We start from the raw sequence: 20019 nt of genomic DNA on the forward strand, positions 1-20019 counted from the left end.
TTTTTTTTTTTTTTTTGAAGACAGGGTCTCACTGTGTTGCCCAGGGTGTTGTGCAGTGGTGTGATCATAGCTCATTGCAACCTCGAACTCCTGAGCTCAAGCAATCCTCCCACCTCAGCCTCCCAGGAAGCTGGGACTACAAGCATGCACTACCACACCCAGCTAATTTATTTTGGGTAGAGACAGGGTCTCACTGTGTTGCCCAAGCCGATCTCAAACTCCTGGGCTCAAGCAGTTCTTCCACCTCAGCCTCCCAAAGTGCTAGGATTATAGGCATGAGCCACTGCACCTGGCTTGCAGATTTTAATTCAATAGATTTTAACCCATATAGATAAGTAAAGGTCTATACTGATTTATATTATTAGAGATTATGTAGTTCATTTTTATTTTTCATTTTTATTTCTAGTTCCATTTTTATTGTCAATGTCCTACTCTTTAGCCTCATTTTAAAACGTATAGTATTCTCAATTTTATATCATGTGATATGAACATTAAGTTGCACTGTTCCCAAAAATAGTAATTCTTATTTTTTTTAATCTTCTTACGTGGAGAACTTCATACAGATAAAACTACTTATCAATTTCTATTGTAATAAATTTCATGGAAAATTCAGAGTTTCTTTATTGTCATAAGAAACATTATTAGAAGTCTCCATTTTGCAGGTACCAGAGATAACCGCGGAGAGACTGCTAAAACTCTAGTAAATCATATGTAGAAGTGTGTCAGATGTCATATGTATACCACTTAGAGTTCAAGCTCCTAAATTTTTATGTATTTTATTTTTATTTGATGTCTTGCAGTTTTTGAGTTTTGTATATGTTAAATGGGGAAGGATAAAGGAAGTTAAAAGATAATCACTTTGCAGTAATGACTATAAAGAATTCAACAGCATTCCAGTGTGTTCTTAATAGATTGCAATATTGAAGCAAGTATGTCAGTCGAGAGTAACATGGATTAAGGACAAAAGAAACATTCATAGCCTTCTTGTATAAAGTTTTTGTGAAAGTATTTCTTGCAAAAAAGTAATATATTATGATGAGATCAGCAAAGCAGTTTTTATAGACTGCCTTTTGTTATTCTAACTTCTGAAATAAAATTTATTGTAGTGTTCTTTTACCTATACATCTGGGAATTCAGAGGTTTTGTATCTTTATATTAGTTTTTGTTTTCTCCTTAACACCAACACCAAAAAGTATAAAGTCACAGAAACTACTTGAGATGATATTGCTTCTTAATTTTAGAGAAAACATAATGCTGCAGGAAAACTGACTTTACATTTGATAGAATATGTCTTCAGTTTTATTATACTTATTTATGTAAATTTATTCCATTTCATTCCATAGATACTTATATGAGCGAATTGATGGCAGAGTCAGAGGAAATCTTCGGCAAGCTGCTATAGATAGATTTAGTAAACCTGATTCAGATAGATTTGTTTTTCTCCTGTGTACCCGAGCTGGTGGGTTGGGCATCAACTTAACTGCAGCTGATACATGTATAATTTTTGATTCTGATTGGAATCCTCAAAATGATCTTCAGGTAAATAATTTCCTTGGCTAACAAAAAATGCATTTTTTAAAAAAGTAAAATTGTGTAACTTTTTGGTAATCCACATCTTTTATTTTTATCTGGACAAACTAATGTATGTTTCTCTATGAAATATCTGTGCCAAATGAAATAGGTGAAGTTATTTTAATTGTTATGATAAAAACTATAATGACAAAAATTTTTACTTTTTTATATGTCTCACTAACTTATATGTCTTACTAGCTTATAAAAAATTATACCTATTTGAGTACAGTACTTTTTGTTTGTTTATTTAGATATGAGGTCTCACTATGTTGCCCAGGCTGGTCTTGAACCCCAGGACTCAAGCATTCCTCCCATCTTGGCCTCCAAAAGTGCTGGGTTTACAGGCACGCATCATCACGCCTGGCCTGATATTTTTATAGTTTAAAGAATATTATGTAAACTTGAGAGAGACCTAAGCTTTAAGAATAATTTATTTGTAATAAAATTAAAATTTCAGAATTTTAATCCTTAAAAATAAGTACTCGCTTATTCTGATTTTATCTTGTAATCATAATATAGTATGCTTTTTTAATAAAATACTTTAGAAAATGAAGGCACACATATAAGTAAGACTATACTTGGACTACATAGAAATATAGGAATATTAATTACAGTGATTGAAGAGAGTCTAAATTTGCAGAAGGATATGAGAAGAGAACAAAATATAAGAGAAATTATTTTATTATTCATCATAGTCTTAATTGCATTGCAATTCATATTAGTACTTTTTTTTTTATAAAACTAGTCAAGTGTAGTCGTGAGAAGGGGAAAAGTAGAGTTCAATCTGTAGCTCTGAACAACCCATTAAATAACTACCTTCAGACCAGCCATATTATATTTTTAAACAAGCATAAAAACAAATATAATAAATGGTTATTGAGAATATACCTAGCTTAAAACATATTTTAAATTGCTCATTTATGTAACTATATGTAATCTACTTTAAAATATCAAAAGATTATCCAAAATTAATAAGCCAGAGACCACCAACTCTTTCTGTGGAAGGCTCAATTAGTAAATATTTCAAGCTTTGTGTGCCCCATAAGATCTCTGTCACACATTCTTATTTGTTTGTCATAATCCTTTAAAAAGGTAAAAAAGCTATTCTTAGTTGGCAAGCCAGATTTGGTCCACAGGCTGTAGTTTCCCAATTCCTACATTAAACCCAAATCATAATTGTTTGCCTTTGAAATGCATGTTTGTACTTATAAGTGCCCATAGTGGATGTTCTAAAAGTTAATTTAAAATAATAAAGTCACTTTATAGAACCTGAAGAGAAAGTATCCTGAATCTCCCAATTTCTCCCTCTCACTTGTTTTTTCCTATTTGACTGCTAATGTAGATCCAGTTGTTACAGACTAAGATAATATTTGGCCTCTTGTACTTCCCCTACACCTAGAGCAAAGTTGCCCATTTACAGTCCTGGGTTCCAAATGGCACGAAATGGATGTGGATAGAATAAAAGTGTCAATGAAGGGCAGAACATTAGTGCCCCCAATATATTTTAAAGCCACATTTTATGATTTAATTTGTCTGAAGATAATGGAAAGGTGATTAATAATTTGGGAGAAAAACTAGATTCTGTAGAATATTTGGAGTCAAGATTTATCATACAAAGTTTAAGGTTAGTCAGAACTCAAGATAAAATATGAAGCCCTTATGTGATCTCTGATGTCTCCACTTTTAACATGTATGCATATTAATTAGTTTGTCCTTCATTTAAATAAAATTTAGATATCCAGAGTTATTTACCTTGGGTGGTTTTTTTTCCCCCAAAAAATGACCCAGCTTAGAAAGAAATCATAGATGACACAAACAAGTGGAAATACGTCCCATGTTCATGGATGGGAAGACTTAATATTGTGAAAATGACCATACTGCCAAAAGCAATCTACAAATTCAATGCAATCCCCATCAAAATACCACCATCATTCTTCATAGATTTAGAAAATACAATTCTAAAATTCATATAGAACCAAAAAAGAGCCCGCATAGCCAAAGCAAGACTAAGCCAAAAGAACAAATCTGAAGGCATCACACTACCTGACTTCAAACTATACTGTAAGGCCATAGTCATCAAAACAGCATGGTACTGGTATAAAAATAGACACATAGACCAATGGAACAGAATAGAGAACCCAGAAATAAACCCACATACTTACAGCCAACTGATCTTTGACAAAGCAAACAAAAACATAAAGTGGGGAAAGGACACCCTATTCAACAAATGGTGCTGGGATAATTGGCAAGCCACATGTTAGAGAATGAAACTGGATCCTCTTCTCTCATCTTATACAAAAATCAACTCAAGATGCATTAAGGTCTTAAACCTAAGACCTGAAACTATAAAAATTCTGGAAAATAACATTGGAGAAACCCTTCTAGACATTGGCTTAGGCAAGGATTTCATGACTAAGGACCCAAAAGCAATTGCAGTAAAAACAAAGATAAATAGCTGGGACTTAATTAAACTAAAGAGCTTTTGCATGGCAAAAACAGACAGCAGAGTAAACAGACAACCCACAGAGTGGGAGAAAATCTTCACAATCTGTACTTCTGACCAAGTGCTAATATCCAGAATCTACACAACAAACTCAAATCAGAAAAAAAAAAAAAAAAAAAAAAAAATTCCATCAAAAAGTGGGCTAAGGACATGAATAGACAATTATCAAAAGAAGATATACAAATGGCTGACAAACATGTGAAAAGATGGTCAACATCACTAATGATCAGGGAAATGCAAATCAAAACCACATTGAAATACCACTTTACTCCTGCAAGAATGGCCATAATCAAAAAATCGAAAAACAGTAGATGTTGGCGTGGATGCAGTGAACAGGGAACACGTCTACACTTCTGGTGGGAATATAAACTAGTACAGCCACTATGGAAAACAGTATGGAGATTCCTTAAAGAACAAAAAGTAGAACTACTGTTTGATCCAGCAGTCTCACTATTATCTACTAAAAGGAAAATAAGTCATTATTCGAAAAAGATACATGGACACACATGTTTATAGTGGCACAATTCACAATAGCAAAATTGTGGAACCAACCCAAATGCCCATCAATCAATGAGTGGATAAAGAAACTGTGGTGGGTATATGTGCGTGTGTGGTGTGTATATGTGTGTGTGTATATATATATATATATGATAGGATACTGCACAGCCATAAAAAACAATGAATTAACAGCATTTGCAGTGACCTGGATGATATTGGAGACTATTATAAGTGAAGTAACTCAGGAATGGAAAACCAAACATCGTGTGTTCTCACTCATAAGTGGGAGCTAAGCTGTGAGGACACAAAGGCATAAGAATGGTATGATGGACTTTGGGGACTTGGGGAGAGGAGTGGGAGGTGGGCAAGGGATAAAATACTGCAAATATAGTGCAGTGTATACTGCTTAGGTGATGGTTGCACCAAAATCTCACAAATTACTACTAAAGAACTTATGTAACCAAATACCACCTGTACCCCAATAACTTATGGAAAAAAAGTACCCAACTTAAATAAAATATATTGAAAAGATTGTCGATAATGTAATTGAAAAAAATTTAGAAATTTAGGGTTAGACTTTAAAACTTGAGTGGTAGCTCACACCTGTAATCCCAGTACTTGGAGAGGCCAAAGTGGTAGGATCTCTTGAGCCCAGGAGTTCGATTGGGCAACATAGCAAGTCCCCATGTCTAAAAAAAACAACAAAAAACTTGAGTTGCCATCAACTATAAAATCTGTTCATAGGTTTTGTGTCCCTGCCTAAAAGTATACTGACTACACTTCCGTTAAAACATAATAAGGCAAGGCACAGTGGCTCATGCCTGTAATCCCAGCACTTTGGGAGGTTGGGGCGGGTGGATCACTTGAGGTCAGGAGTTCGAGACCAGCCTGGCCAACATGGTGAAACCCCATCTCTACTAAAAATACAAAAATTAGATGTGGTGGCAGGTGCTTGTAATCCCAGCTACTCAGGAGGCCGAGGCAGGAGAATCACTTGAACCCAGGAGGCGGAGGTTGCAGTGAGCCAAGATCGCACCACTGCACTCCAGCTGGGGTGACAGAGCAAGACTCCGTCTCAAAAAACAAACAAAAAAAATAGTCCTTTGTGAATTTATATTCTTTGATATTTAAGCTTATAAACCTAAATTTTAACTTACTACTGATTGTGGGATTATTTCTCATTGTGGTAAGCTCTCCCTTAATTTCTAGAAAAAGGTTATATCTAATTCAATAAAAATGGTCTAAGAATTCTTATATGTGTTTATATGCCATACATATAGTTTACTATTAAATGCCTTTTGAGAAACTAATTAAATATGTAACTTTTCATTTTTATAGGCCCAAGCTCGTTGCCACAGAATTGGTCAGAACAAAGCAGTTAAAGTCTACAGACTGGTAACTCGTAACTCATATGAGAGAGAGATGTTTGACCGAGCCAGTTTGAAACTGGGCCTAGATAAAGCTGTGTTACAGAGCATGAGTGGAAGAGAAAGTAATGTTGGTGGTGTATGTATAGTTTCTTTTTCACTTGAGATTTTTGTGTGTTTTTGCATTTGATTTTACCTCCAATAGTGTGTCATTTAGTTTTGGTCCATGCAGAATACTAAACACATTTGTTTTCTGCAGGGGAACATTTTCAGGACAGAGCTATGTTTAGTTAATACTTTTGAATCCTTTTCTTTCTGTGTAGCTCCAGAGCTTATGAATTCTAAATGTATTTTCAAGATAGAAATTCTTTGCTCTCTTTTTAGGACATTTGTATGATGGCATAGCAAAATAGAATTTGTGTTTATATAAACAATTTTCAAATTCTTTTTTTAGTGTCAATCTACTAGCATTGGCTTTGTCTTGTTATAAATGATGACATTTTGGCTTTTTTTTCGCTCAAGGTTCTTGCCTAATATCTATCAGTAATAGGATCCTAGTACTGGGCTGGGCACATGGCTCACACCTGTAATCTCAGCACTTTGGGACGCTGAGGTAGGAGGATTGCTTGAGCCTAGGAGTTTGAGACAAGCCTGGGCAACATGGCAAGACCCTGTCTCTATAAAAAATAAAAATTAGCTGGGCATAATGGTGCATGCCTGTGGTCCACACCACTTGGGAAGTTGAGGCAGGAGACTCGCTTGAGTCCAGGAGGTCAAGGCTGCAGTGAGCTGTGTTTACACCACTGCACTCTAGCATGGATAACAGAGCAAGACCCTGTCTTAAAAAGAAAAAAAATAAAGAAAAGAACCTTGAAAGATGTTACCCAACCCTTAGGCCTTGTTTTAACCAAAGCCATTCTAGGCAGATGGATAATTCTTATTTTAACAGAGCAAAGAAGAGTCAACAACTTCAATGTATTATTTCTGTGAATTCTCTCTTATGCGCATCCCAAACCCAAATGCAGTTTAAGCATGCCTCTTGTGTTCTTTGATATCCTTTAGGGATACTTTCTCACTTTATGAACTTTAAAAAAAACTATTTTTATGGAAGTTAATTTCTCCTTAGATTCAGCAGCTTTCCAAAAAGGAAATAGAAGATCTGCTTCGAAGAGGTGCTTATGGTGCTATTATGGAGGAAGAAGATGAAGGCTCTAAATTCTGCGAAGAGGATATCGATCAGATTTTACTACGTCGTACAAAAACTATTACAATTGAATCAGAAGGACGTGGGTCAACATTTGCCAAGGTAATAGTGAGTGCAATTTTATTAACATAGCAGTGATGTTCACATCCTAACTACTGAAAAAGTTTAATTATCTCTTATACCGAATGTTTAAACATACTGAATTAGCCAAAATGCAGTAGGTAATGTATTTTCCTTCATTTTTTTCTGATCCCTTATGTTAATTGCACATGAACTTTTCTGATCCTTGTGAAACAGAATAAATGTAATAACTAGAAATGGTTCTAAATGTTAGAGTAGAACATATGAAATCAAAGAAATTTAGAAACTAAACATCTGTATATACCAAAGGCAGAACAAAATGTAAGTAATGTAAGAGGTTAAATCAGCTTACATAATTTGAAGAACCTAAAGGAGAGAGAAAATTTCTGATTTCATTTTAAATACTTAAATCTGGCCGGGCGAGGTGGTTCACATCTGTAATCCCAGCACTTTGGGAGCCAAGGCGGGTGGATACGTGAGGTCAGGAGTATCTAAGTCTTAAGGGGTAAGATGAAATTTGTATTTTGGAAGGAAACATTAATAACTCTATACTCTGTTAGGTGATAATATTTGTAAAGTTTACTAATTGCCTTTATATTCCTTTTTTCTTTTCTTTCTTTTTTTTTTTTTTTTGAGACAGAGTCTCACTCCGTCACACAGGCTGGAGTACAGTGGCACGATCTCAGCTTACTACAACCTCCACCACCATGCCCGGCTAATTTTTGTAATTTTAGTAGAGACGGGGTTTCGCCATGTTAGCCAGTCTGGTCTCAAACTCCTTACCTCAGGTGATCCACCTGCCTCGGCCTCCCAAAGTGCTGAGATTACAGGCATGAGCCACCACGCCTGGCCATATTCCATTTTTCTTTCTCTCTCCTTTTTTTTTTTTCCAAATCAAGACATGGTAAACTTACCTCTTCCATTCATCTGAATAGTTTATTATTGGAGTATTCTGTCTCACCTGCACTAATTGCAGAAAACTACATACAAGTTTTCTCTTTTCCACTGAACTTCCTTTCTACATTTCCCTTCTTCCCCATTCCCCTCTCTGCTTTCAATCCAGAAGTTTTTCTTTATCTTTATGGGGAATATTGTGGTATAGCAGGAAGTACAGGTGCTGTACCAAAGTAATGATACCAGCCTTCAAATAGAAACTCGCTTGCATTCATTTAGCAGACTAATAAATTCTTGTGTCAGGTATTTTGCTAAATGCCAGGAATACTAAAATGAAAGGATTATAGTTGCTGAAAAAAAATAAAGTAGGAGATTATTAATTCTGTATATTCTGAATAAAGAAAGCCTTTGCAAAGAAAAGAACATTCAACCTGAGTCTTGAGGGAATTGCGAATTTCATTGTTTTACAAAGAGAAAGAAAAAGCCAGCTAAATGAGTCATATGTTGCTAAACTACAAGGAATATTTCAGGAATATGACATAGGCATGTATGGATACAGGAGATGAATTACGTGGAGATGAAACGGTGAAGGAGTTAGGGAAGTTGAACCCAAATTGTGAAGGGCTTTATGTGCCCTTTTGAGGAATTTGAAATTGATCCTAAGGCAGTTAAGCTTTTAAAGTCCTTCAAGCAGAAATTGGACATAATGCAATCTGGTTTAGAAATTTAACTCTAGCAGCAGCATGGAGAACAAGTTGGAAAGGGGAAAGACTAGAAACAGGATTATTTAAGGGACTTGTGTAGGAAATAATGATGGGTGAACCAGGGTCATGGAGACCTACTTGAATCAATAGGTGTAGATGACCAGTTAGAAATTTTGAGAAGGAAGAGTCAGAAATGACTTGAAGATTTTTTGCTTAAGTAGCTAGGAGGGTCATGGTTGTCTTTAAGATAGAGAAGGACATTCATATGGGGAAAAGAAAGTATTGGAGCTGTTGTATTTATGACATTTACAGGATCCAAATGGAGATGTCTAGGAGAGTTGCCTGGGACACAGATACAGATTTGGAAATTAGTAGAGAATAAATCAGAAAAAAAGTAGTTCATTTTGTTTCCAAAAGGAACATTGCAGAAGTAAAGTATAAGACTGAGAACTAAAACTAGTCATGACTAAGTAGATGTACCCCGGCTCTAGTTTTTTTCCTGGGAAATCTTACTTAGTTTTGATTCCTTGGTTCTCTACTCTATGGACAGAAATATTTTTCCTCATATCTGAAATCTAATTAATATCAAAAGGTGGTCATGGTTACTGTCCTTGTTGATTAGGCCAAACATGGAGATACTGTCCTTAAAGTTGTTGTTTTGTTTTGTTTTTAATTAATGAAGGCATGTGCAAAGCATTTAACGAGCACATGTGATTCTTGGCTTCCTTATTTAACATGTTAATGATAATGATCATGGAAAGTCAGAAAAATAGGTTTTGAATTCTGATTCATAAGCTGAGTGACCTTGAACAATTAACCTCTTTGAGTCTTACTTTAAAGAGGAGGTCATAATAATCGTACTTGGCCTTTCCTACTTTACTATACAGTGCTATCTAACTTTTATTTTACTTAGAGAACTCAAGTATACTCTAATGCTCTGAGAATTGAGAAATGCTTAAACATTTAAATATCTACTTTAAATCCTCACACCAGAGAGTAACTATCACATTTGAAAACTGATAAGGTACCACAATGCTGAGGAGAGTTGAGAGGTTGCTCTAGTTGTTTTATAATTTGTTCATTTCCCAAATAATTTGTTCATTCCCATAGTTGTATGGGAATGCTATTAGATACTGGACATTTGCCAAAATGGGATATGGTGTAAAGTTAGTAGTATTTTACACTTTTTCCTGCGATCCAAAGACTTCAGCTCTGCTCAACTGTTTTCAACAATTTGAAGAAATAAAATAATTCCATTCTTTGTTTCTTTGCATTATCAAATAGTATTTAATAAGGAGATACATATATGGAACAGGGTCCTTATGAGACTATTCAGACTTAGTACATATCCATCAAATAGATAGAACTCGTTATTGGTAACTTCATTTTCAAGTGATGATATCCCCTAAAACTTGTTTTGAGAGATTTTTATAAGGGCAGCCAGGTGGGTCCTAGAAAAAGAAACGTTTCTAGTCTGATTTTTAAAAATTTGATAGAGAACAAAATACTTTGAATTGCTTAATTTACAAAGGAAAGAAAACCATCTAAATTGTGCTTCAGATGGATTGCTTATTTGTAAGGGCCTTTAGTTGGCATCTTCTGCCTTTCTGCCACTGTCTGTCATGGGAAGATGGATTTCGCAATTTAAAATCTTCTCTTGCAAATAATACAGAGATTTAATGGCGGAAGGAATGCATTTTAAGAAGAAAAATTTAGGGGGAACTAGGATATTAGGATTTAGTATTTGGAAGGAGTAGCATCTTATTTCTATAGGCATAATTGCTTGTCACAATCCTTGAGAATCATGTAAGCTATCTTGTAAATAGGTTATATATGTCAGTTAGCAAAAGCCTCTTGAATTGTTTAGAAATTTAAAATTGTTTTATTTGTAAATTAAATTTATCATTTGTCTTATAATGAATGTAACAAAGCTATTTAATTCTGAAATTTAATTTCTTCCAGGTAAATTTTTTACATTATCAATAGTTATATGATAGCAGAATAAAAATTATTATACACTGTAGCATATAATTTTTTTTTAGGTAAACAACCAAAAAGTAACACACTTTAAAATCTGATTGTGTCCTTTCAATTACTTCATGTTTAATCGTTCCTTATGGTTTTTTTGCTTTTTGTTGTTGGGTTTTTGTTTTTTCTTTTTTGAGACAGATCTCACTCTGTCACTCAAGCTGGAGTGCAGTGGTGCAATCAACGATTCACTACAGCCTTGACTTCCTGGGCTCAAGTGATCCTCCTGCCGCAGCCTCCCATGTTGCTGGGACCACAGGCACATGCCGCCATGCCCAGTTAATTTTTTGATTTTTTAATAGAGATGGGAGTCTTACTTTGTTGCCCAGGCTGGTCTCAAATTCCTGAGCTCAAGAAGTCGTCCCACCTTACCCTCCCAAAGTGTTGGGATTATAGGCATGAGCCACTATGCCCAGCCTGCTTTTCATGTTAAATGTTCTCCAGTTCACGTAAGGCAAATACTCATTTACCAGATTGGTTAAATCTCAAGAGGCATGTATCACTGAAACTGTAGAACAGAATAAAACCCTATGAATGTCATTCAGTAAACTTCACTATTCCTGAAAATTGATATGTTTATAATAATGAAGATATTAAAGTATCATATATCCTCAGTTGTAAGAAATTTGTTCTGAAATAGTTAAGGAATTACTTGCATGTAGTTAGATGTCTGTTCCTCATACTCATTTATACCAGTTTGATGAATTGTTTTAACATACTTATTTTATACAGCTAATGATAGCTGTGTTGTTTTGTTTTATCAAACTAGTTAGTCTTTGTTCTTTCAAGTTGGATATGAAGGTCAGGACTGGTGGCACACGCCTCTAATTCTAACACTTCGGGAGGCCAAGGCAGGAAGATCCCTTGAGGCTGGAAGTTCAAGACCAGCCTAGGCAACAAAGTGAAACTCCATCTCTACAAAAAAGTTAAAACTCAGCCAGGCAAGCTGGCATATGCTTGTTGTCCCAGCTACTTGGGAGACTGAGGCAGGAGGATTGTTTGAGACCAAGAGCTAGAGGCTGCAATGAGCCATGATCATACAGCTGTACTCCAGTCTGGGCAACAGAGTGAGACCTTTTCTCAAAAAAAAAAAAGTTGAATATGAGTTTTTATAATATGTGGTTTCTCGTTAAGAGTGTCTGATGCTATTTCCTGTTGTCATTGTAACAAATTATTACAAAGCCCATGAGGTTCATGGCTTAAGACAACATAAACTTTTTCTCTTATAGTTCTAGGTGTCAGAAGTCTAACATGAGTCTTACAGGGATAAAATCAAGGTGTCAGTAGGGCTGGTTCATTCTGGAAGCTTTAGGGGAGAATCTGTTTCTTATTTCTTCCACTTCCTAAGACTGCCTGCATTCCTTGGCTTGCGGCCACAGTACTCCCATCTCTGCTTCTGTCATGTCATATCCTTTTTCTCTTCTAGAGTCAAATCTCCCACTGCCTCACTTTTGTAAGAACATTTATAATTACATTTAGGGCCTACTTGGATAATACAAGGTATCTCTCTATTTCAAGGTCCTTAACTTAATCATATCTGCAAAGTCCCTTTTCCATATAAGACAAAACTCACAAGGTTCCAGGGATTAGGATGAGGTATCTTTGGGGACCATTATTCAGTTTATCACATTCATCAGTTCAAAGAAATACAAAATTAGTTTTTCAGTAGTTTTATATTAAAGCTATAGTTTAGAGAAAGCAAAAAAAAAAAAGGGAATTTAAATTCATTTCATTAAAACATTTGTTCCTGTCATTTCTGTTTAGTAAATATGCGCAAAATGCACATTTTGAAACACAGTATTTAACATTTGCTTTATTTTATATAAGCATCTTAAAAGCCAAACCTCAAAAGAATACTAGATTGAATGAATGAGTACATTTATTACTTGGTAAGCAATAACATGAACAGAATCTGAAGTTCAGCAAGAGGCATTTAGCCTTTTAATTTTTGGTGTTTTAGACTTTTTTTTTTTTTTTTTTTTTTTTTTAGACAGGTTCTTGTTTTCTCGCCAGGCTGGAGTGCAGTGGTGCAATCATGGCCCACTGTAGCCTTGACCTCTCAACCTCCTGGGGTCAAGTGACCCACCCACCTCAGCCTCCCAAGTAGCTGGGACTACAGGTGTGCACCACCACCTCAGGCTAATTTTAAAAGAAATTATTACAGAGATGGGGTCTCACTATGTTGCCCAGGCTGGTCTTGAACTTGTGGGCTCAAGTAATCCTCCTGCCTTGGCCTCCCAGAGTTTTGGGATTTACAGACGTGAGCCACCATGCCTGCCTTGGATGTTTTCTAAAGTTTAAACTACAAATACAGACAGTATTCAACAGTTATCAACTCATGCTAAACTTGTTTCATCACCACCTCCCATTTTTTCATACTGTTTCGAAGCAAATCCCAGATATAATCACCACCTTTACATGTTTCCATATGTATCATTAAAAATAAAGACTTTTAAAACATACTACAATACTATTACCACATTTAAAAATAAAATGAAACAATTCCTTGGTATTAATTATCTAGTGCTTAAACTGACAGTTATCTTGAATATCAAAAAATGGCTTGTTTGCTTTTAACAGTTTTATCTTTTTAATGTGGGATTTTTCTGGATCTTTTAAATTTTATCAAGACTTTTTCTTTAATTAAGATTTTTACCTTTTGTTTGTATCCCTGATAATTGGGCATTATCTTAAAACCATTTACCACTAGTCTCCTTTGAAAATCGTTTTATGTGACCATATTCTTCTATTTATTTTTATAAAAATTCACATATATTTTTCAGGCCCTTAACACATTGTGTATCTTCAATGCTTCTTTCATTTTTATAAAGCATTTTGATGACATTTTTTGATGAGGCCTATTTACAGTGATTTAAATTGTAAATAATGGTTATTAGAACACAGGTTAAAGAGTTGAAGTGTTATCTTTAGAGTTTCTTCCAACTAAAAGATTTTATAATTTCCACAGTATTTACGAAAATAAATCACTTGTATTTTCTTCTTTTGCTCCTCAATATTTTCTTAAATTTTTACAGTGGTTATGCAGTGTTTCTGTGGTAAGGCAGAGTTTCTTTTTTGTGTGTGTTTGGGAAAAGAGTTTTTAAAATGACAATGATTTATTTTCCTTTATTTCCCATATCCTGTGTTATATTTCCTTTAGGAGATATTACTATCTGAAAATGTGATGAAAATAAACTAGAAATATACCAGAAAATTAACTCTGTAGTGCAGGCAGGTTTGGAAATTCTTGTTCTCTAACCTAATTTCTTAATGGTCTTGTAATGTTTTTAGAAACCATACCTCCATTCTCTGTAGCCTCCCCACCAAAAAGATTCAGTCCTTACCAAAAGTATCAGAGTTAACCAACAGTAATAACTTATTTAGTTCTGCTCCTAAACTTCAGCCTGTGTTTGCATTAAGCCTTTGCCTTAAGCAGATGCAGTGCTGTGTTTCAGACCACTGAATTTGAAACACCCTTTGATGTATGAGTATGCAGAATTCAAATTCTATCCATAGTAAATGTGAGGAGATAATGTTTTAAGTGTACTTTGATAGATTTTTCCTCTAAAACTGCCGTTATATATTTCAGGCGAGTTTTGTGGCATCTGGAAACCGGACAGATATTTCTTTAGATGATCCCAACTTCTGGCAAAAATGGGCTAAAAAGGCAGAAATAGATATAGAGGCCATCAGTGGCAGAGTAAGTATTTTTATCCCTCTAAAATAAACTTGCTTTTGGGATACTTTGGCAATAGTATTGTAATATTTTAAGGTGTTCAATTATGCAGTTACTAAAACAAATTTCTACATATATAAATTGAAGTAGGGTAGCAGAATGAACTGAGTGAGGTTCTCCTCCAATTTAATACATCTAATATCTCCCATGATGGGTTATCCCTACAGGGAAAGTTTAACTTTGGGATATACTTTACATTCTTAAAATTATAATATGTTTTTTACATTTTTTTAATGTCTTCAAATCATGGGTTACATTTATTTTCTCTTTAATGTTTTCTTAGTGTCAGAACCCATTAATGATAATCTAGTAAAATGTAAATAAGAGGAGAAAAAAAGCAGTCAAGAAAGTGGCATTTTTTAAACTGCTTCTCTTATGACTTCCCTTGAGCTAAGAAAAGGTCAAAATGCTAAAATTCACTTTATGGAACTGATAATAATAGCATAACTGCTTATTTACTAAGACACACTTGTCTAATAATTGTATAGAAATCAGTGTTTTTGAGTCTTACCAATTATCAAAATAACAGCTAGATGATTAAAGGAATTTTATATTAAGCACTCATGCATTGGATCTTTGTTGATAGCCTTTTAAAATGTAAAGCTTTACAATTAGGAGTAACACCACTACCATCCATAAGTATTATTGTTGAATGCATTTTGGAAATATATGTAATTCTGTGTGAAACAGGTAAACGTGAAAAGGTAATTATAAAAATATTATTGGCATATGGCATGTTCATATACCTAAACAAGTAGTGGGGTCTGCAAAACACTATAAAAGTTCGTAAGTGAGTTTAGTGAATTAACTGGATAGAAGATAAATATGCCATTGAGCCTTCCTAAATATCAGTACTAACAGAAATAGAAAAATATAATGTAATAGGATATCTACTTCACAGTAGAAAAAAAAAAGATATAGAACACTTAAGAATATACCTAAAGAAAGCTGTGTTTGATTTCTGTAAAGTGAAATTTGGTTGGGAGATGTGTCCATTGGGAATATTTTAAACATTTTAATAGTTCGTTTGTAAACATAGAAATGTTAATGCATAGATGTAATGCAGTGCAAATCAGAATGTTAAACAATTTTTTCTTATAACTAGAAAAAATAATTTTAAATTTTTTTTGGAAGAATATTTAATGCACTCAGGAATCTGCCCTGCAGCAATAAGCATACATGTACAATGATAATATAGTACAGTGATACTCATTGCAGCATTTTTTGTTATAGCAAAAATTTAGAAACTAAATTTTCTATATGGGAGCAATGGTACATTCATACTGTCTAATGCAATAATTAAAAATAAAAAATAATAAGAATGGACATTCTTATGTACCATCTACTGTGGACTAACAGAGCTCCAAGACAGAGAAAGAGAGAGATGCAGAATGATGCTTATAATGTGATCTCTATTTATGATTTTTCAGCAGTATATATTGGTAATTACATCCTGGTGGGTAAGAAAGTGGTAAACAAATATATAAGATAATTTAGAGAGTGAGGAAAATAAAGCAGTAAGATGGTAGAGAATGCTGGAGAAGTAGAATTAGACTAGGTGAAGTGATCAAGGGAGGTCACTGCAAAAGGATTATCTGCACGGAGACTTGAATGAAGAGAAAGAGCCAATACACTGTAATGTCAGGAAAAGCTTTGAGGCAGAGGGAATGGCAATGAGACACTGGTAGAAATAAGCTTAGTGTATTCTAGAAGCAGAAATACATTATGGCAGAATGTGAAGAGTTAGTGAGTATGGTGGTAATAGATGAGGTCAGAGACTGAAGACATGGGCCAAATCAACAGGGCTTTGTAGATTATTTTAAGGCGTTAAGGATTTTGTAAATAAACTTATATAAGCATATAGTCATTTAATACTTTTGCAGTAACATTTTAAAGTTTATACTTTTGTAAAAAATTAAGGACTTTTCTGAAAATGTACAATAAAGACTAACATTACTGTATGTTAAAGTGTCTAAATATATTAATACAGCTGGGCACAGTGGCTCATTCCTGTATAATTCCAGCACTTCAGGAGGCTGAGGCAGGAGGATTGGTTGAAGCTAGGAGTTTGATACCAGCCTAGGCAACATAGCAAGACCCTGTTCTCTACAAAAAAATTTAAAATTAGCTAGGCGTGATTGTGCGTGCCTGTAATCCTAGTTACGAAGGAGCCTGAAGGTGTGAGGATGGCTTGACCCCAAGAGTTCGAGGTTGCAGTGAGCTGTGATTGTGCCATTGCACTCCAGCCTGAGTGACATCAAGAACCTGTCTTTAAAAAATTAAATTAGTTTAAAAAAATAAAATACATTAATATAAAACAATAGTTTAAAAAGTATGGTACTGACAGAAAGATACCAAGCAAAGAATAGGATAACAACAGAAAAAGATCAAAGTATAAGTTTATGAAATATACAAATAGTGCTAAAGAGAGATGATTTAATAAATGGTGATTAGAATATTGGATTAGCATTTGGGAAGAGCGTTATAATCCTATGCTCTATACCAAGTAAACTCTAATTTGTGATAAAAGATTTTTAAGTGTTTTTTAATCAAAACATGAAAAATAGAAATTAGATTTCTTTTCACAAATATTTGGGTGGGAAAACATTCTAAATTAGAAATTACAAAGGAAGTGACTGGCATATTTAACTATACAAGACAGAATTATGTAATGGAAAAATGAAAGTGCAGTCAGACTGGTGACACTATTTGTAGCAGACATGTATATGAAAGTTAATGTTTCTATTATATAAAAGCTAATATAAGTAGATCAAAAATGTATCAAATCTCAAAAGATATGGGGAAAAAGACATTTGAAAATTAAGAAAAAAATACAATTAGTTTTTTTTTTTTTTTTTTAAGGAAACTGGGAAGGGGAAAAAGAGGAAAAGGGACAACTCTTTCTTACAGAAGAATTCCATTTAATAAATGTAGAAGGAATGAAGGAAATAAAAAATCACCATGAATCAACTGTAGTAATAATTGTAGCATACAAGATCCATCAGTGAATTCTAAAATTAGTGGGTAAAAGTTTAAGGAGACACAACATATTTATGTGTCTTCAAAGTATATCTTCCAAAATACATATTAATTCCAAAAGGAAAACTAGTAACTTCACAGTGGAGACACTTGGCAAAAGTTAACATCACCTGTCATAGGACATCACATGCCCTTTAAATATAATGCATTCCATACATATTATGGCATACCAGGACCTTTATGGTCTGGTCCCTGCCTTCTCTCCTACCATTTGTCCTCTCCTGCTCTAGGACATAAGCATTTCCTGAAAATCTGATACCACTTCAGGTCCCTTGCTCTTTCCTCTACTTGTAATGCTATCTCTTCCCTCACTGCCTGGCAAACTACTTCTAATACTTTAAGAAGTCTTTCTAGTATCACTACTTTGTGACATTTTCTCTGACTGTGATACCTCTTATATCATAAAAAATTTCATCCCAAATAGCATTTGTTTAGTGACACATTTGTCTGTGTAACTAAAACTTTGAATTCCTTATGAGTAGAAACAGCCTTATTCATCATTATACCACAGCCCATAACATAGTGCCTAGCTTAGAGAAGTTTCTCAATAAAAATAAAAAGTATGTTAACTTAAATTGTTTTGAATGAATTAAACTAAATCGAACATACTGAGGTTGATGCAATTAACTGCCTTGCTTTCTGTGTATTAAGTCTTTTGGAAAGCACTGTAAAATATTCATAACCTTTGACCAGTATTTCCATTTCTGGATACTTCCCTTCTTTTGAATTTATCTTTAGAATAAACTTAAGCCACAAAGATTTACTTTAGCATTATTTATTTTAAAAATTAAGAACAATCTAAATTATGAATTAGGTAAAGAAAAATTATAAGGCATAAATTCAGTTTTAAATATTTTTATGATTATAATAATGTTATATTAATATACAAAATATCAAGTTCTTTTTATCCTATGACTATAATGTCATAAAATTTTACATGTGTGGTAGTAAGAATTCTAAAGGAATATAAGCAATTCTAAGTTGACTGAATAGGTTGGTGAAATTGTTAGTTGTTTCTTTTTGTCTGTGTTTCTGTAATTATTGTTTGTATAAGGTAAAAATGTAGAACACTGTTGTAAGCAAAATCATAAAAGTACCTTCAGGTAATAGCAGTTCTGTTTTACAGAACAGCTTGGTTATTGACACTCCAAGAATTAGGAAGCAAACAAGACCTTTTAGTGCCACAAAAGATGAATTGGCTGAATTATCTGAAGCTGAAAGTGAAGGAGATGAAAAGCCCAAACTCCGGAGACCCTGTGACCGTTCCAATGGCTATGGAAGAACTGAATGCTTTAGAGTTGAGAAAAACCTGCTAGTTTATGGGTAAAACATTGTTTTTAATGTTTGCTCTAAGTAGTCTGGTATGTAATGTTACAGAAAATATATACTGGTTTTGAGTATATTTTTTATCTTCTTAGAATCATTAAAATTTACTTTTAAAGTACTCTATTTTTAGCATATATTTAAGAGCAGAATGATGAGATTATCCTCAAGTATTTAAATTTTCAAAGTATCACTAAAGTCAAACTTCTTGTTCTTAAATTCGCATATTCAGTAATACAAATTAGATGTTATCCATTACTGAATAAAATATACTAGAAATTACTATACCATTCCTCTACATTCTATGCATGGGTAGGGAAGACTTAATTAGCAAAAATGACAATTTTTTAAAGTTTTTCATTCCTTTTGTCTATGAGTTAATATTTTTCTCTAGAACTTGACTCAATATCAATGTAACTATACCTTTTTTAACCAGGTGGGGCCGATGGAGAGAGATTCTATCTCATGGCCGTTTCAAAAGGCAGCTAAATGAACACGATGTAGAGATAATTTGCCGAGCTCTCTTAGCATATTGCCTTGTTCACTACCGAGGAGATGAGAAGATTAAAGGTTTCATATGGGATCTCATTACTCCAACTGAAGATGGACAGACACGAGAGCTACAGAATCATCTAGGTAAGAACATTGTTTCATTTGCTTTTAAAATTTATTTTTAGTTATATAAGTAATACTTAACATATTCTCCTATAAAATATAAAAGCATTACAAATAATATTAAGGAACCTTAACCTTCACTCCCAATTCAAGTTCCAGCTTCAGAAAATGCCAATGTTATCAGTTTGGTGGATTTTACATTTTGTTATCAAATACATATCTGTTTGGAATTGATGACCCAACTAAATGTCTTAGAGGTCTTTCCGTCTATGCTCAGATAGATCTATCTCATTTTTTAAGTTCTGCTCAGTATTCCATAGTATGGATATTCCATAATTTATTTAGTATCTCCTTTGATGATGGGTATTTAGGTAGTTTCAATTTTAGACAATTAAAAAACAAGTTTCAGAGAAGATCCATGTACCCTCCTCCTTGTGCATATAAATAAATCTTTC

General features: G+C 33.9%; 1 protein-coding gene across 38 annotated transcripts in view; it reads left to right on the top strand.

Moving 5' to 3' along the window:
* The window catches only part of CHD9 (chromodomain helicase DNA binding protein 9), a 272245-nt gene that overhangs the window by 193315 nt on the left and 58911 nt on the right, over nucleotides 1-20019 (top strand). For all 38 annotated transcript variants that reach the window (XR_010152345.1, XM_009430786.5, XM_054668389.2 and 35 more), the window contains 6 exons: nucleotides 1344-1539; nucleotides 5912-6079; nucleotides 7067-7246; nucleotides 14441-14551; nucleotides 18753-18949; nucleotides 19386-19585. Coding sequence is in view for 37 of the 38 variants with exons in the window: in XM_009430786.5 (XP_009429061.2) it covers nucleotides 1344-1539; nucleotides 5912-6079; nucleotides 7067-7246; nucleotides 14441-14551; nucleotides 18753-18949; nucleotides 19386-19585 (1052 nt within the window). In the remaining variant the exon portion in view is untranslated. The remainder of the gene's footprint in view (nucleotides 1-1343; nucleotides 1540-5911; nucleotides 6080-7066; nucleotides 7247-14440; nucleotides 14552-18752; nucleotides 18950-19385; nucleotides 19586-20019) is intronic.

The sequence above is a fragment of the Pan troglodytes genome, chromosome 18 (genome assembly GCF_028858775.2).
Source record: "Pan troglodytes isolate AG18354 chromosome 18, NHGRI_mPanTro3-v2.0_pri, whole genome shotgun sequence".
Taxonomy (NCBI): domain Eukaryota; kingdom Metazoa; phylum Chordata; class Mammalia; order Primates; family Hominidae; genus Pan; species Pan troglodytes.